The sequence below is a fragment of the Pongo abelii genome, chromosome 1, assembly GCF_028885655.2.
Source record: "Pongo abelii isolate AG06213 chromosome 1, NHGRI_mPonAbe1-v2.0_pri, whole genome shotgun sequence".
Taxonomy (NCBI): Eukaryota; Metazoa; Chordata; class Mammalia; order Primates; family Hominidae; genus Pongo; species Pongo abelii.
The window spans coordinates 198,104,797-198,121,682 of NC_071985.2; the positions used below are offsets into that span (position 1 = coordinate 198,104,797).

Consider the following 16,886-nt stretch of genomic DNA (forward strand, 5'->3'; position numbering starts at 1 on the left):
TCTGTGGAAAGCTGCTGTCACTAGCCCCTCCTGAGTGTGTCACTAACAGCCCACTGTGCTTGCAAAGCATTTTGTTCCCTTTTGCCTGATGAAGACTGAGGGTCAGATTTGCCCTGAGCTGCACTGGACAAAATGCCTCCAGGACCCACTTCGCATGCCACTTCCGCTTGGTGGGGGTGCTGGGCTTCTTGTTTTCCTTTGCCTGGGCATTCTCCTCATGTTTCCAACCTGGAGTTCCACTTTTCCAACTGTCCCAGGAAGTCAGGGTCAGGGACCTTGGACTTGTCTCTTACTGCTGACCAGTCTGTCCTTTATGGGCAGAGATGAGACCCAGGCCCGTGTCTGCGAGCTGACCACCTTTCAGCCAGCCTTGTTCTCCTGTCTTCCTATCTTTATCATTTGGCAAGTCCTCAGCTTCTGTCAGTGTCTTAGGGCAGATAGGAGGGCATTTCCTTGCACAAACACTAAGATGACTTTGAGTGATGGCACTGGGAGTTCAGGGCAGGTAGTGGGCCTTCCTTCCTCCTCTGGGCTGGGTCACCTGGCGAGGGTTTCACTCATCATGGATGCCATGGGACAGGTGTCATTGGTTTATGAGAGCTAGACTCTATAAAGCGATTCCTAAACACTCTGCAAGTAGAACTATTTTTATATAAAGCATTTCTTAAACACCTTTCATGCTTAAAGCTTTGTGTTAGGGAGAGGCTGTGGGGGTATAGGGAGTCATCAGACACAGGCTGTGCCCTCAGTCTAGTGAGGGAGAAAAGACACACAGTAGCAGAAGAGAACAGGCTCACAGCAGTCTGGACTCTGCACCAAGCAGCTCGATCCACCAACACTGTCAAGGTGGAGACTGGAGGTGGTGGGGCTTGAAATGAGCCCAGGAAACCAGAGCAGTGAGGGTGGGCGGAGCATTTCACCCAGGAATATTGAGAATGAGGGCTTGGAGGTGAAATGTGCAAAACCCACCCCTCACACTGCAGCCAAGGTTTTTATCATGTTACTCTGATAATGTTTTTCGCCTCTTGACATTCTTCAATGACTTACTATTTCTAGCACAAAAAGCTAGAACTTTTGGTCTGGTAGATGTGGCTTTTGTGAGCTTACATCAGTTTGCTTTTCTAGAATCTTTCTCTTTGCTGATCTCCCTCTTTTCTAAACAAGTTCTGCTGGTTCATCCAGTAATCTCTTTCTTTTTTTAAAATGTGGAGACAAGGTCTTGCTCTGTTACCCAGGCTGGAGTGCAGTGGTATAGTCATAGCTCACTGCACCCTCCAACTCCTGGGCTCAAGTGGTCCTCCTGCTTCAGCATCCCAAAGCAGCTGGGACTACAGGCATGCGCCACCATACCCAGCCCTAGAAAGCTCTTTCTTATCCCTCCCTTAACCTCCTCAAATTGTGCTCACCTTTCTCCTACATGCCTGGGTTGGCATTTCTCTCGCTGTCTCATGATTAGTTATGTTTGCCTGTCTCCCCACCCATCAGTGAAATCCCTGAGGGCAGGGGCTGTGTCTCATTTATCTGTGGATATGGAGCGGGACCACTATGTGCCAGGCCCTGTGCCAGACACTGCTTATATTGTGGTGAATCAAACGGACAGACTTCACTCTTGTGTAGCTTATGTCAGACAGACATTAAGCAAACTCACAAATACATAAAATATGCCCATAAAAGGCCTTTATGAAGAAAAACACTTAAGCTGAGACCTGGATAAGTGGGAGCTAGCCAGATAAAGCTGCAGGAAATAGCATTCCAGGCAAAGGAACAAAACTGGTGCAGACCCAGCTGCTAGAAGGAGCAGAGAGCATTTGAGGAGGTAGAAGAAGGTGACATGCTGGACAGGTTCACCTTCCCACGGAGTAAGGGGTGAGTGACCCAAGGCTCAATGGATGAGCAGGGTCCCTGCTGAGGACTTCTCTTGAGCACAATGGGGAGCCACTGATAGCTTTTTAAGGGGATGAATGGTGGGATTTGGTTTACATTTATTATTATTATTATTTGAGACAGAGTCTCACTCTTATCACCCAGGCAGGAGTGCAGTGGTGCGATCAAGGCCCACTGCAGTCTTGACCTCCTGGGCTCAGGTGATCCTTCCACCTCAGCTTCCTAAGTAGCTGGGACCACAGGCATGCGCCACCATCCCCAGGTATTTTTTTTTTTTTTTTGTATTTTTGGTAGAGACGGGGTTTCATCATGTTGCCTAGGCTGTTCTTGAACTCCTGGGCTTAAGTGATCTGCCTACCTTGGCCTCCTAAAGTGCTGGGATTATAGGTGTGAGCCATGGCACCCGGTCTTGGTTTATATTGTAAAAAGACAACTGTGTAGCTGGGCGTGGTGGTGGGTGCCTGTAATCCCAGCTACTCGGGAGGCCAAGTCAGGAGAACTGCTAGAACCTGGGGGTGTGGAGGTTTCAGTGAGCCGAGATCACTCCAACCTGAGCAATAAAGCGAGACTCTGTCTCAAAAAAAAAAAAAAAAAGATAACTGTGGCTGACAGATGCAGGGGTTGGAGGGGGAAAGGCTAGCTGAAAGGAAGTTAGAATGTCCTTGGGGTTGAGAGGCAGATAGATTCTAGATCATTTTTGAGGAAGACTTAATGAGGTTAGTGGTCTGCTGGCCGAGGGGTGTGGGAGAAGGGAGAAAGGAAGGAGGGCTCACAGCTTCAGCACTGAGCCTCTGTGGGTTGGGTGGTGGTGGTATCCCTGAGATGGGAGAGACTGGAGAAGAAATGTTGGAGATCAAGTGTTTGGTTCAAGAGAGTTATGAGTGGAGTTGAGGAAATGAGAATGAAAGATTGACAAGGCCCAAATTGTGAAAGTTTGACTATCAGCCTGCAGAATTAAACATTTATCCTGGTGATGCTGAGAAGCAAAGTCTTGGATATGCTGGTTTAGGAAAATCAGTCTGGTGACAGCATATAATAATTGAAGGGGAGTGGCTACAAGTGGGGAGACCAGCAAGGAGATTTTTGGTCCAAGGAGGAGCTGACAGTGGTTCACACAGTGTGGTGTCAGTGGGTTATAGCTAGGCCTGGCAAGGTCAGGGCTGACTTCCAACCGAGAGATGGAGAATGATAGTGCTGTTGACAGAATCAGAACCTCTGATGCAGTGACTGGGTAAGAGAAGATGAATTAAATGGAACTCAGCAGAAGAGTCAGACCAGGAACTGTAAAAATAGGAATCTCCCATCTGCTGGTGAGGATCAGCACCACAAAGGGTCATATCCCTTATGGGGGAATGTTGAGGGACAAAAGAGGCCTAGGGTTGAGGACCCCAAGAATGACCATCCAGGAGGGAGGAGGGGATTCATTAGGGGACAGCCGTTGGTGTTTGCTGCTGCAAAGGCCAAAGAATCAGAATTGATAGCACCAGAGAAGCTCCTGGCCCATCAGAGAGCTGCAGTAGAGTGGGGAGTGACAGTGGAAGTAAAAGTACAGGTGATTTAGAAAGCGAAGTGAGGAGATGAAGGCCCTGAATATTTAAAAATCCTTCTAGAAGCTGAGCAGTGAAAGCTAGAGAAGCAGGATGGCAGGCAGAGGGCAAGGGCCTCCTTTTCCTCGGAGAAGGGCTCATGAACAGATCTGTGGGTGGCAGTGTTGAAGGTGGGTAGAGGAGTGGTGCGTTGGAGAGGTGCTTCCTGACTGAGGAGGAAGGAGGGAGTAGGGAAGAGAGGAGAGAAAGGGAGCATGGAGTTCAGATGCCTCTTCTGAGGCAGGAGGGGAGAAACAAGCGGTGATGGCCCGGAGAAGTGCCGCGCTGCAGAGGCGAGATTGGATGGGAGACTGAGCTCAGCACATCGGACATCTTAGGGAGAGGGGAGAGCCACAGGGTGTTCCAGTGGCATCTAGGTGACCAAAACCAACAACGTGCGACCAGGTGAGGGCAGCAGGGCTGGTCTCTTGTGGGCAGTGTCTACCGAAGGGAGCTGGGAGAGCCCGCTCAGGTTTGGTGTGGGTCTGAGCAGGCCGGAAGCACTGGTTCTTGTTCTGGGCTCAGTGGGTTAGCAGGTCCAGCCCAGAGTAGAGTCACTAGGAGGACAAGGAGAATGAGATTCAAGACCATATGGTGTCAGGTATGGAACTGAAGAAGTTTAGCTGGAAGAAGGCTAAATTGAGTGGGTCTGTGGTGGGGAAAGAGGATGTGTGTGCGCGGGAGCCTGGACGGACAGTTTGCCAGGAGCCAGTTTAGGCTGAGGATGAGCAGTAACTGAGGAAGGAGAGCAGTGCCACCTGGTAAGTGTAGGGCTGCCCCCCTCAGGAGGTCCCCTTTACATTCAGCAGCTATGGCTTTGTTTTCTCTTGTTGTTTTTTTGTTTTTGTTTTTGTTTTCTATTCTATTGATTTTTTTTTTTCTAAAACTTTCTATTGAAGTATATTAGGTTGAACCTAGGCTCCTGTCCTCACTGCAATAGCCAGAGGGGCTTTGGGAAGGAGGCAGCTCTGAACGGGTGGGTATTTCAATGGGCAAGGCAGGGCCTTTGGAGGTCCTGGGCCCTTCCCTGGGCCCTTTCCACTGTCCCCACCGCACCGGAGATGTCCTGGCGGTCAGTGTTCTTCGTGGCCCTGCTCCTCCGCTGCCCGAAGACTCAGTAGGAGAGGTTCAGTCAAGACCCAGAACTGTAACCCTGACACCAATGCAGGTGAGGAAGCTCCCTGACCAAGCCCCAGAGCATGTGCCACAGGCACAGCTGTACATGGGCAAGGTCCTTGGGCACATGTGGTCCTGAATGGCAGGCACATCAGGGTCTGGATGCGCTCAGCCTGGAGAGCTCGGGGCACTCCCAGCCTTAAGTCAGGTGTGGCCAGAAAGGGCTGAATGGCTGGGAATCCTCTCAAGACACTTTCAGTATGTGAGGGAGATCTGGATCCTTCTCCCCGGAGAAGGGAGAATGATTATTGGATGACGAGATTGTGGTGCTGGAGAGGGCTCTCCCCTCTCCCTAAGATGTCCACCCCTCACCTGACTGGTTACCTTTTTTAGACAGGAGGGAGGTTAGCTCCTGGGCGTGGGCATTCCCAGGACCCAGAACACTGCTGAGGGGGTGCCACGTGTTGGCATCTCCCACTCTAGTCCTGCTATCTCAGCCTGCTGTTTGCTTTCTCTGGAGTTTTGGCACCAGCCAGAGGGCAGCCATCTTTGCTATTGCAGCTCTTCTTATCAGACCACATTTTGATGTCTGTGGCCTGTGTCGGCATCTATGGGGATAAGTAGTGAAGGGACTGCCATGGCTTGCAGAATCGTAGGTGTCTTCTTTGACCGCAGGTGCTTCCTACGGTTCTTGCTTTGTGTGTTCTGTGATTTGGCTGCTTGGGACTGCTTCTGAGAGTCCCCATTTCAGTCAGGCTCTCCCAGCAGGAGAGACCTCTCCAAGCATGCACCTGCTCTGCCACCCTAGCATCCAGTGAAGCCAGAGCAAACAAAAGCCCACAGAGCAAATGTCTGCATGGACTGAAATTGCACACTCCTGCTGTGCCAGGACTCAGCAGCCCTGCTGACCTAGGATGCAGCTAAAAGCTCATTCTCCAGAGCCTGAGTTCTTTGTGCTTTCCTGCCTACCATGTCACTCCACCCATAGAGGGAGATGATAAAATATTCCAAATTTGAAAGGTAAAGAAAAGAGAATGTCACTGGGTGGCCTGAACCAAAGCTCATGGATACTGGAGATGAAGAACCAGCAGGAGACCCCAGGTGTGCTCTCATCCATACTCTGTGACACCCCTTAGTGGACTGTTCCAGCCAGTTGGGCCCGGGAGAAGGACTAGGGAAGTTTCCTTCCCATCTGCACCTCCCAGCCTGGAGAGGAGCCTCTGACTTGCCCTGTTCCTTGGCTCCTCAGGCTGGGGTAAGGTGTGGGGGTGGCTCCAGCCTGGAAGCCAGTCTCCTAATGCTGGATTCCTTGTTTTCCCTGCAGGCATCAAACAGAAAGGCCTGGTGCTAAGTAGCAGCCTGATGCACTCCGAGTCAGAGCTGGACAGCGACGACGCCATCTTTACGTGGCCAGACCGAGAGAAGGGCAAACTCCTGCATGGTCAGAATGGCTCTGTACCCAACGGGCAGACCCCTCTGAAGGCCAGGAGCCCGCGGGAGGAGATCCTGTAGCCACCTGGTCTGTCTCCTCAGGGCAGGGCCCAGCACACTGCCCGGCCAGTCCTCCTACCTCCCGAGTCTGCGGGCAGCTGCTGTCCCAGCATCTGCTGGTCATTTCGCCCTGACAGCCCCAACCAGAACCCCTGGGACTTGAATCCAGAGACGTCCTCCAGGAACCCCTGAACGAAGCTGTGAATGAAGAGGTTTCCTCTTTAAACCTGTCTGGTGGGCCCCCAGATATCCTCACCTCAGGGCCTCCTTTTTTTGCGAACTCCTCCCCTCCCCCGAGGGCAGACCCAGCCAGCTCCTGGCCTCTGCAGCTCCCCGGTGGGCGGGGTCACTGTGCCCAGAGTGCTGCAAGGCGAGGCCTGCTGTGCTGCCCGCACACCTGAGTGCAAAACCAAGCACTGGTGGCATGGTGTTTCCTTCTCTGGGGTAGAGTACGCCCTCTCGCTGGGCAAAGAGGAAGTGGCACCCCTCCCCTCACCACAGATGATGAGATGGTAGCATAGAAATGATATCTGGTCCCCCTTAACACTGGAGCCCCACTCCCTTCTCCCATCCGGCCCGAGATTAGGGAGGATTGACTGTGTCAGGGATGGCGGGTGGCCTCTCTCGCTGCCAGGGCCCTTGTCAGAGCAGCCAGGCTGGACAGATGGCCTCCCTCCTCTCCATCTGACCGGCACCTGCTGCTTCGGGGCTCAGGCCACCGCTCCCTGTCCCCAGAGGAGATAGCCCCAGATGGACTGGAATGTTGTGGCACGAGAGCACATGTGTGCGATGGCCCCACCGTGGTCCCCTCTCTGTCCTTCCATCTGTGTGTTTTCTCTGTGTGTCCCTTGCATGTGTGCGTGTTAGAGTGAGCGCGTATGCATCAACTCATTGGGCTCTTGACTGCTCACAAGGCAACTTTGACTTGGGAAGACTTTCAGCTCCTTGGAACCAAGACTTCCTGAGTCCCCCTCACCCTGGCCCTGTTCCACCATGGTTATCTGGGTTTTGGGGAATGGAAACTTTGGGGGAGCGACTTTTTAAAGAGACACTTACAATTTCTACTACTGCACTATTGTCCATTGTGGGATGATTAAACATGGTATTTAACTGTGCACTCTGTCTGCTGGGTGTGCTGCTTCACGCTACATCTCGGACCTATGCACAGCTCCCACCCCCTGGGCAGCCCTGTGAGGTCATGGCCTCTGGCAAGGAAGTTTTGGGCCTGGCATCAGCACATGCAAGCAGTGGTGCTGGGCCCTGCCTGCCACTGGTGGGTGAGAATGCACCACCCCAGTACCCCTGCTGGCTTTAAGGGAGGAGGGTTGATGTCCCTTCTTCCCATATCTTTTGTTAACACAAAAATGATCATGTCTACCTGTGACCAAGCTGGGGGGACACAGAGTGTCCTAAAGTCCAGGGTGTGGCTTTAGAAATTTTGACCACTCATCTTCCTTTTGGGGTTCCCAAATAGTAGAGGTTGGCCACATGCCCCCAAATGTGTTGACTGTACCTAGTTCACAGAGCACTTTGCTGGGCATGTGGCTTGGGAGGGCTGGTGCACAGCCTAGCACTCCCAAGGCAGGGAGGAGGGAAGGACCACTGAGCTCATGCTCCCTCCAGGGCCCTAGGCACAAAACCCTGCTGCAGGAGGGCAGCAGTGGCTGTTTTTACAGATTGAGAGCCAAGGCATAGTGAGATGAAGTAACTTAATCTACACAGATGGTGACAGAGGAGAACTCAGGCCCAACGGAGCCTTGCTCGCTCTGCAGCAGTCTCCAACCTCAAGACGAGAGGCTTCTTCAAACAGGTTGCTGGGTTTCTAATTCAGTAGGTCTGGGGAAGGGGGAGGACATAAGAATTTGCCTTTCTAACAGGTTCCCAGGAGATACTGATGTGCTGGTCCTGGGCCTCCCTTTAGAACCTCTGGCCTAGAAGCACATAGTCAATGCCGCATGAATAGGAGCCAGCACATGTCCCGTCCTGAGTGAGGGTGAAAGAAGTAAGTTTAGAAAAGGGAGGGCTTGAATCTGCCAAGGAGTGTCCTCCAAGGTAAGGGCACAGGTTTGCTCAGTTGACAGGTGGAGGTTGGGGGGCAGTGTTGCAGCCCAAACACAGCCACAGCAGACAGGCTCTGTGGAGCGGAGCGCACTCCAGAGAGTGAAAAACAAGTTGGCCAGATGAAAAACAAGTTGGCCTGCACACAGTGGAAGCCATTGGCAGCTCGGGCAACAGAACAGTGGAGCTGGGTACAGGCCAGACTGCACAGAATAGCTGGGTGGGAGGCGATAAGGCCTTGGTGAGGGTTGGTGCATCGGGAATAGCTTCAAAGGATTTGGGAAGGAACTGCAGGACCCGACCACTTACTGGCTTTGTAGTAAAAAAGGGAGGCTTCCCTTTTCCTCTGGGCCTCTTTTCTCCATCTTGTTTATCTCAGCTACAACCCACTGAAGGATATATATATATATGTATACGTGTATATATATATATATGTATACGTGTATATATATATATATGTATACGTGTATATATATATATATGTATACGTGTATATATAATATATGTATACGTGTATATATATATACACACACACACACACACACACACACAAACACACATATATATTTTAGTTGGAATTTTGCTCTTAAATGGGGAGCTGAATCCTGGGAACACTGGCAATCATGATTTTTCTTTTTTTTTTTTTTTGAGACAGAGTCTTGCTCTGTTGCCCAGGCTGGAGTGCAGTGGCGTGATCACTGCAAGCTTTGCCTCCTGGATTCAAGCAGTTCTCCTACCTCAGCCTCCCCAGTAGCTGGGATTACAGGCATGCACCACCACACCAGGCTAATTTTTGCATTTTTAGTAGAGATGGGGTTTCACCATGTTGGCCAGGCTGGTCTTGAACTCCTGACCTCAGGTGATTCACCCACCTCGGCCTCCCAAAGTGCTGGGATTACAGGCCAATCATGATTTTTCTTGGCATTTATTAGTTGGTTAAATAAAGCATTAAAAGAGAGAAAGTGCCATCCTGTTGGAGCAGTCGAAGCTTTTTCCCCAGGTAATGCCCCTTTCAAGTGGATCCTAGGAGCCTAGAATCCTCTCCCTCTGCAACCTGGGACTCTATATGGGGGCTGTAGACAATTTCTGTGCTTTCAGCCACTGTGCAGCACTCAGCCTTTTGTCTCCAACCCACTTGCAAGTTCACGAGGCTAGACCCATAACTTCTGTTTTGCAACACTCTCTTACCTCTAACACAGCACAGATACTAAAACATTTTACGTGAGCTACATGATCTGAGAGTAGTCAATGCCTCAGAAGTTTCTCATTCTGATTCTGTTACGTAGAAACAAAACACACGAGTTTCAATAGCCTCAGATGAAAACAGTTCCTGTCTTGCTACCCATAATCTGTATGTCCCATCAGTGATTAAGGGACAGCAGTAGGGAAACCACAGAAACCATAAACATGGCTGTTTTCAGGAGCGACCAGTGCACACCACTTTATTCCTACCTTATCTCAGAAATCCCAAGCTATCTCTCTTAAAAGCATGAGGCACTTTTAAACATGGTACTCTTTGGAAATACTAAATACCATACTCTTATTTGGGAAAGCGATATAAACTTCAGCATTTCAAAACCACCAATGTCAACTTACCCATCATCCTATCCCTAGTCTCCACCACAGGAACTGGGATGCCCTTTGAAGTGTGCCCATGATGAACACAGAGCCTGACAAACATCAACACAGGCATGCGGAGAGGTTCCAGGAGCACAGGAGGGGGACGCAATCTGACCAGCTCAGGGATGTGACAGAGGTGGTTTCTCAAAGGAAAACGCCAGTTAAAGCGGGGAGGGAGACGGCAGATCTGGTCGCTGCTAGCTTCTCCCACATGAATCCTCCAATGGAACCTGGCCTAGGAAGTTCCCAGGGAATGCTACTTGGGGAGAGAATAAAGAGATGGAATGAAAATACTGAACTATAACATATAAGATGGGGATGGGGTGATGACTGTAACGTAGTCTTTCCATAGGACGATGGTAGAAATACTCATTTGAGAAAATCAGGCATTCATCTTATAAATATTGAGAAAGCCACTGAAAATTCAGAACTAGAATGTAGAACATCTAAACCAGACAAGGAAAGAAAAAAATTAAAAGATTTCAATCAACCCATCAGCAGGAAGGGAGGGAAAAAAAAAATCAGCATGAAAAATGTGACCACTTAATAGGCATTAGTTTTCAGATTGGATGTTAACGACAAAACCACTACCACCAAACAGAACTTAACAGACTGGGTTTAATTGTAAATCTCTCTTTACAGGACAGACAACTAAAACATCACATAGACTGAAAATAAAAAGACAAGATACACTGCGGCTTTGGATCCTATTAAGACAGTGAACTAGTGTACGCTACAGGTTCCCTTCCCCAAAAATCAACCCTAGAAAAACAACATCAATTGGGGCACCACTACCACAAACCAAACCAAACCAAATTGAAAACTCCCCACAAATCCTGTAAGAACCCCCAAAGATGCAGGTTATAAAGTGGGAGGGGAGGTAGGGCATCAGGGAGATATCTGCTCTTGCTGGACATGGGACCGCCAGTCAAGTCACTGATGTCAGTGGGACACTATCAGGGCAGCCCAAAGCTCTGCTGAGGAGAAAGAGGGGTGGGTTGGGCAGCTGCTCTTAGAGTTGAAATTCCAAGCCCTTGTTCCCTCCAAAGCCTCAAGAGCTGGCAGAGGATGACTGGAAATTGTGCCTCCTCACAGTGCTGCTTCCTACAGGTCTGAAGGTGAATCTTGGAACACTGCTGGTGGAGTGGTCAACAGCAACTGTGAGGGACCTGGAGGTCATGAACTTCCCTTCTTCAACTCACTAGGAGGGACAGGGTAGAGCCTGGCTTTGGCCTTTCACCAACAAATACTACAGAGAAGCTGGTGCTGTGAAGGAACATGAGCTCACAGGCTAAAATAACCAGATGCCACATGAGGAGCCCAAGCCCCTGCCCCCAAAGACAGCAAACTGAACTAGAATTCAAAACAAACCGGGAAACGTTGGCAATCTGAAACAAGAACAAGGACCAAGCAGTTTTTTTTTGTTTTTTTTTTTTTTTAAGAGACGGCGTCTCACTCTGTCACCCAGGCTGGCATGCAATGGTGTGATCTCAGCTCCCCGCAAACTCTGCCTCCCAGGCTGGCGTGCAATGGTGTGATCTCAGCTCCCCGCAACCTCTGCCTCCCAGGTTCAAGCGAAACGCCTGCCTCAGCCTCATGAGTAGCTGGGATTACAGGTGCCCACCACCACACCTGGCTAATTTTTGTGTTGGCCATTCTGGTCTCAAACTCCTGACCTCAGGTGATCCACCCACTTCGGCCTCCCACAGTGCTGGGATTACAGGTGTGAGCCACCAAACCCGGCTCCAGATAGAAATATTAAGGGTGAAAAAATTAACAAATGGGATAGGACAGATATATCTCACAACAAATCCATGAGCTGGGGCATCATACTGAGGGCCTCTGCCAAAAGGAAGCAGGAAAATCAAAACGTGGGAACGCCCCCCCACACATACAGAGCAGTCCAGGGACAGAGCAGAAGTGCCAAATCTCAATAATGGGAGTCGCAGAACGAAAGAGGAAAAAAAAAATGGAGAAAATATTTGAAAAAATAATGAGAATGCATTTCCCAGAATTAAAGAAAGATCAAGGGACTCATTGATTAGTAAGAAAACTGTACGAACAGAAACATTGTAGTGAAAGACATTTAAGACCAATAAGAAAAGCAGAAATTCTGAAAGCTCTCAGAGAAATAACAGATCAAATCAGATGGAAATCAGGCTTTTTAACAGTATCAGATGAAAAAGGAAGTGCTAAAGGAGAGAACTTTGACCTCAAAATGTATAGTAAGACAAACTCACTAACTTGAGTGTAATAAAAAAATATTCTCAGGTGGCCGGGCAAGGTGCGTGACGCCTGTAATCACAGCACTTTGGGAGGCCGAGGCAAGAGGATCGCTTGAGGCCAGGAGTTCGAAACCAGCCTAGTCAATATAGCGAGACCCCCCATCTCTACAAAATAAACATTTTAAAAATTAACTCCATGTGGTAGCACACGACTGTAGTCCCAGATACTCTGGAGGCTGAGTCAGGAGGACTGCTTGAGCCCAGGAGTTAGAGGCTGCAGTGAGCCATGATTATGCCACTGGGCTCCAGCCTAGGTGACAGAGCAATACCTTGTCTCAAAAAAAAAAAAAAAAAAAAAAAAATCCTCAGGGACACAAGGCTTCAGTAACTTTTTCACAAAAGGGCCCATTTAGAACATATTCTTGGAAGAAGTGGTCAAATATAGAAAAATTAATCTAGACATCGGAAGAGAGACGGGAAGTGATGGTGAGCAAATACCCTGGCAAAGTTTGTAGTCTGAAACAGGACTAACAGAAAGGAAAAAACCTGTAAGTATATAATAAAATAATTAACATAGTAAGTAAGAGTGGGCAAGACCAAACGAACATAAAAGTCTAACAAAGTCTTACTAGGAGAAGATTTAGATGGTAAGTTAAAGTAACCAACAGGGGTAAACAAACATGATTAGTATTAAGAGTAATATGTTGGTCCGAGTGTTGTGGGTTATTGTTAAGCTGATTTACCATCGTCTCCCCCCACAACCACGCTTGACTAGCTTTGCATTCTGGCCTGGTGCAGTGGCTCAGGCTTGTAATCCCAGCACTTTGAAAGGATGAGGCAGGTGGATCATGAGGTCAGGAGTTTGAGACCAGTGTGACCAGTATGGTGAAACCCCGTCTCTACTGAAAATACAAAAATGATCCGGGCATGGTGGCATGCACCTGTAGTCCCAGCTACTTGGCAGGCTGAGGCAGGAGAATCGTTTGAACCCGGGAGGCGGAGGTTGCAGTGAGCTGAGACCGCACCATTGCACTCCAGCCTGGTGGACAGAGGGAGACTCTGTCTCAAATTAAAAAAAAAAAAAAGTAATATCAATCAAAGTAGAAAGTATTACTTTTTTAAACAGGTAGAAGAAAATTTGTTACTCAGTGGGAAGCAAGGGGATAAACCAAAAACTTCAGTAAACAGAAATTGTGAAAAAAAAAAAAACCCCACAAAACTAAACAGCAGAAATAAGTTCTATTAGCTGTATTTAAAAGTTTAAGGTGTTTACATATGAACTTAACACCAGACTCTCGCCTCTTCCTTCCCATCTCCACCGCCCTCCCTGCATGGAGACAGTGGCCTCTGAGGAGGTGAAGGCCTCCTCAAACCATGGCCGCATGTGCACGTGGTGAGGGGTCTCCTGGTGAGGCAGCCACCGCCTAGCAGCAGGGTAAGAGGGGCAGTGGGTGGCTGGAATGGTTGGGAGGTTAATTACACTGCGCAAACAAGTTCCTCATTGAGAAAATAAGTACATTTACTGAGGATAATGGTAGCCAGGTTTCACAGTTTTTGAGAAAGGATTATGAATGTGGAAAGGGAGAGAAGGCTGCAAAGAATCCTGAGGTGTTGAACTGAAAGTGGAAAAACTGGAATCAACTCACAGGTTTAAAGAAACTATATACATACACACACATGGATATAGATGTATATAGTTATATGAATATGTGTTTATTGATTGGTTGCTCTACCCACTGAGAGGGCATAGAAGCAATTTTACCTTAGCAGCAGTGAGCATGCCAAGTGCTAAGGCATTATGGCTCTATAGAGAGATGACTGATTCCAAAAAAGTACCACAAAATTCTGGAATATCTTAAGTGAAGAAATGCTGAAAAATGGACGGTAACATGTCAGAAGGACACAAAAGCCAGCTAGTAGGGGCTTCCGTTGGTCAAATATATGACAATTTGAGTATCAAAATAAATGAGCATCAGAATACAACCTACTGAATAAGATAGGAACCTAAGAGTCTATAATGACATATATAAATGAATAAAAAATAACAAAGACTCTCAATATAAACATTTTTAAACAATCTAACAATTATAGGACAAAAAAGATGGGGGAAAAAACAGGCAAATATTAACCAAGAGAAACTGGGGGAGCAATATTTACAGTATCTGATAAAACAATTCAATGCAAAAAAGAAAAAAGGTGGGATATACAGATAAGAAAGAACAATGAAACAAAAAATGTAAATAGGATGAGTATTAGTATACCTCAAACACAGCCTGAAAACTGACAAGGCTGCTAGCAGGCAAAGGAGGATGGACAAACACTTGGGTTAAAAAAGGAAATGGGAAAACATTTTTAGATGATGATCATATCATTATGTCTGAATCGGGAAACACACCTAAAGCGTACTGAGATGAAAAAGTTGTAGATTTTAAATCATTTTCAGGAAACAAGAAAGATTAACAATGAATGAAGCAATCATTCAATCATTTAAAGAATGAACAACTGGAAAAAAAAAAAAAACAAGAAAAGAGAAGAAAAGTATTAATAAAATTAGAAATACATGAAATAAACAAGACTGACATAGCCAAATGCTGGTTCTTTGAAAAGGTTAAGAATGACCAGGAAAATGAGAAGATGCAAACACAATACAAAATTTAAAAAGGAAATAATTATGAACTATATGTTATAAACCTGAACATATAGATGAAAATGAGGAAGTTAAAATGCAAATTGGCAAGACTTTAAAAACTTGAGTAGACCAATGGGCATTAAGTAAATAAAAATGGCAAAGACCTCCCCTTAGGGGACAAAACAAAACACCAGAATCAAGAGATACATAAAATTAAGATTTCATTTGTGTGAAATACACACACACACACACACACGAATTAGGTTGGCTAGCTATTTATTTTTTTTTTTTTTGAGACAGTCTTGCTCTGTCTCCCAGGCTGGAGTGCAGTGGTGCAATCTTGGCTTACTGCAAGCTCCGCCTCCTGGGTTCACGCCATTCTCCTGCCTCAGCCTCCCCGAGTAGCTGGGACTACAGGCGCACGCCACCACGCCCGGCTAATTTTTGTATTTTTAGTTAAGATGGAGTTTCACCATGTTGGTCAGGCTGGTCTCGAACTCTTGACCCCGTGATCCGCCTGCTTCGGTCTCCCAAAGTGCTGGGATTACAGGTGTGAGCCACCGCGGCCGGCCAAACTTATTTAAGAGTGTGTTGGCAGGGTGTGGTGGCTCGCGCCTGTAATCCCGGCACTTTGGGAAGCTGAGGCAGGAGGATTACCTGAGGTCAGGAGTTTGAGACCAGCCTAGCCGACATGGTTAAACCCGTCTCTACTAAACATACAAAATTAGCTGGGCGTGGTGGTACATGCCTGTAGTCCCAGCTACTTGAAAGGCTGAGGCAGGAGAATCACTTGAACCTGAGAGATGGAGGTTGCAGTGAGCGGAGATCGCGCCACTGCACTCCAGCCTGGGCAACAAGAGCGAAACTCCATCTCTAAACGAAATAAAACAAAAACAAAAACAAAACATAACAACAAATGTGTTTTCTCACCTTCCAATATTGATAATCATTTTTGTTGTGATGAGAAGTTCCAGTTCTGTTTAGTGGTAATGTGACAGTGGGCATTACCGGTGTATTCGTTAGGATACTGGTTTGGCTACTTTAATGAAGAGGAAAAAAAAAAAGGCTTAAATAAGATGAAAGTTCCTCTCTTATGTGAAGCTCTGAGCTAGTAGGCAGACCAGGAAAGACAGGTGGCTCTGTCCGTGAGGTTAATGTGCTTCTGGTATGCTGCCCTTTCCCCCGTGGACAAAACTGGTTTGTCATGACCACGTTCATGCTCCAGATCTGAGGAAAAAGGGAAAACAAGAGAGGAGCATGCGTTTTCCTTTTAGGAATGTAGCCTGGGAGATGTAAACTCACGTCTGCTTCCATGCCATTGGTCAAAACTTCGTCCCATGGTCACTCCTAACTACAAGTTAGCCTGGAAAATACACTTTTTCACCAAGGGAGCCACTGCCTAGCTAAAACTTGTGGGGAAGGAGCAGTTCTGTTAATGAAGTGAAGCGTGGGGAGATTGCTGTTGTACCGTTGTCTTGTTCCTAAACTGATGACATACATCACCTACCAAGTAAAAGAAGTTTCATAGATTTAAGGTTTTTCTCCCAATTAAAAAATAAATTTATGACCTGGCATTCATATGCAAAGAAATATAAATAGGCCAGGTGCGGTGGCTCATGCCTGTAATCCCAGCACTTTGGGAAGCCGAGGCAGGCAGATCACCTGAGGTCAGGAGTTCGAGACCAGCCTGCCCAACATAGTGAAACCCCATCAAATACAAAAATTAGCTGGGCATGGTGGCGTGCATCTGTAGTCCCAGCTACTCAGGAGGCTGAGGCAGGAGAATCACTTGAACCCAGGAGGCAGAGGTTGCAGTGAGCCAAGATCGAGCCACTGCACTCCAGCCTGGGCAACAGAGCGAGACTCCATCTCAAAGAAAAAAGAAATATTGGCCAGGCGTGGTGGTTCACACCTGTAATCCCAACACTTGGGAGGCTGAGGTGGGCAGATCACTTGAGGTCAGGAGTTCGAGAACAGCCTGGCCAACATGGCAAAACCCCGTCTCTACTAAAAATACAAAAATTAGCCAGGTGTGGTGGCATACACCTGTAATCCCAGCTACTCGGGAGGCTGAGGCAGAAGAATCGCTAGAACCCAGGAGGCAGAGGTTGTAGTGAGCCAAGATCGCACTGCTGCACTCCAGCCTGAGCAACAGTGAGACCCTGTCTCAAAACAAACAAACAAAAAGAAATATAAAGAAAAGAATAAACTCTATCATATGCTGTTCCTATATATACTGATATACAGGCCCATTTCTTTCCTTTTTCTTTTTTTTTG

At 47.7% G+C, this 16,886-nt stretch overlaps 1 protein-coding gene across 7 annotated transcripts in view; it reads left to right on the plus strand.

The window, feature by feature from the left end:
* Positions 1 to 10,219, plus strand: part of KIAA0319L (KIAA0319 like) — a 126,612-nt gene extending 116,393 nt beyond the window's left edge. For 6 of the 7 annotated variants that reach the window (XM_024249747.2, XM_063712766.1, XM_063711239.1 and 3 more), the window contains one exon: positions 5,911 to 7,192. In XM_024249747.2, coding sequence (XP_024105515.1) covers positions 5,911 to 6,098 — 188 coding nt within the window. In that variant the 3' untranslated portion in view covers positions 6,099 to 7,192. 7 annotated transcript variants of the gene reach the window in all.
* Positions 10,220 to 16,886: the final 6,667 nt, after the last annotated feature.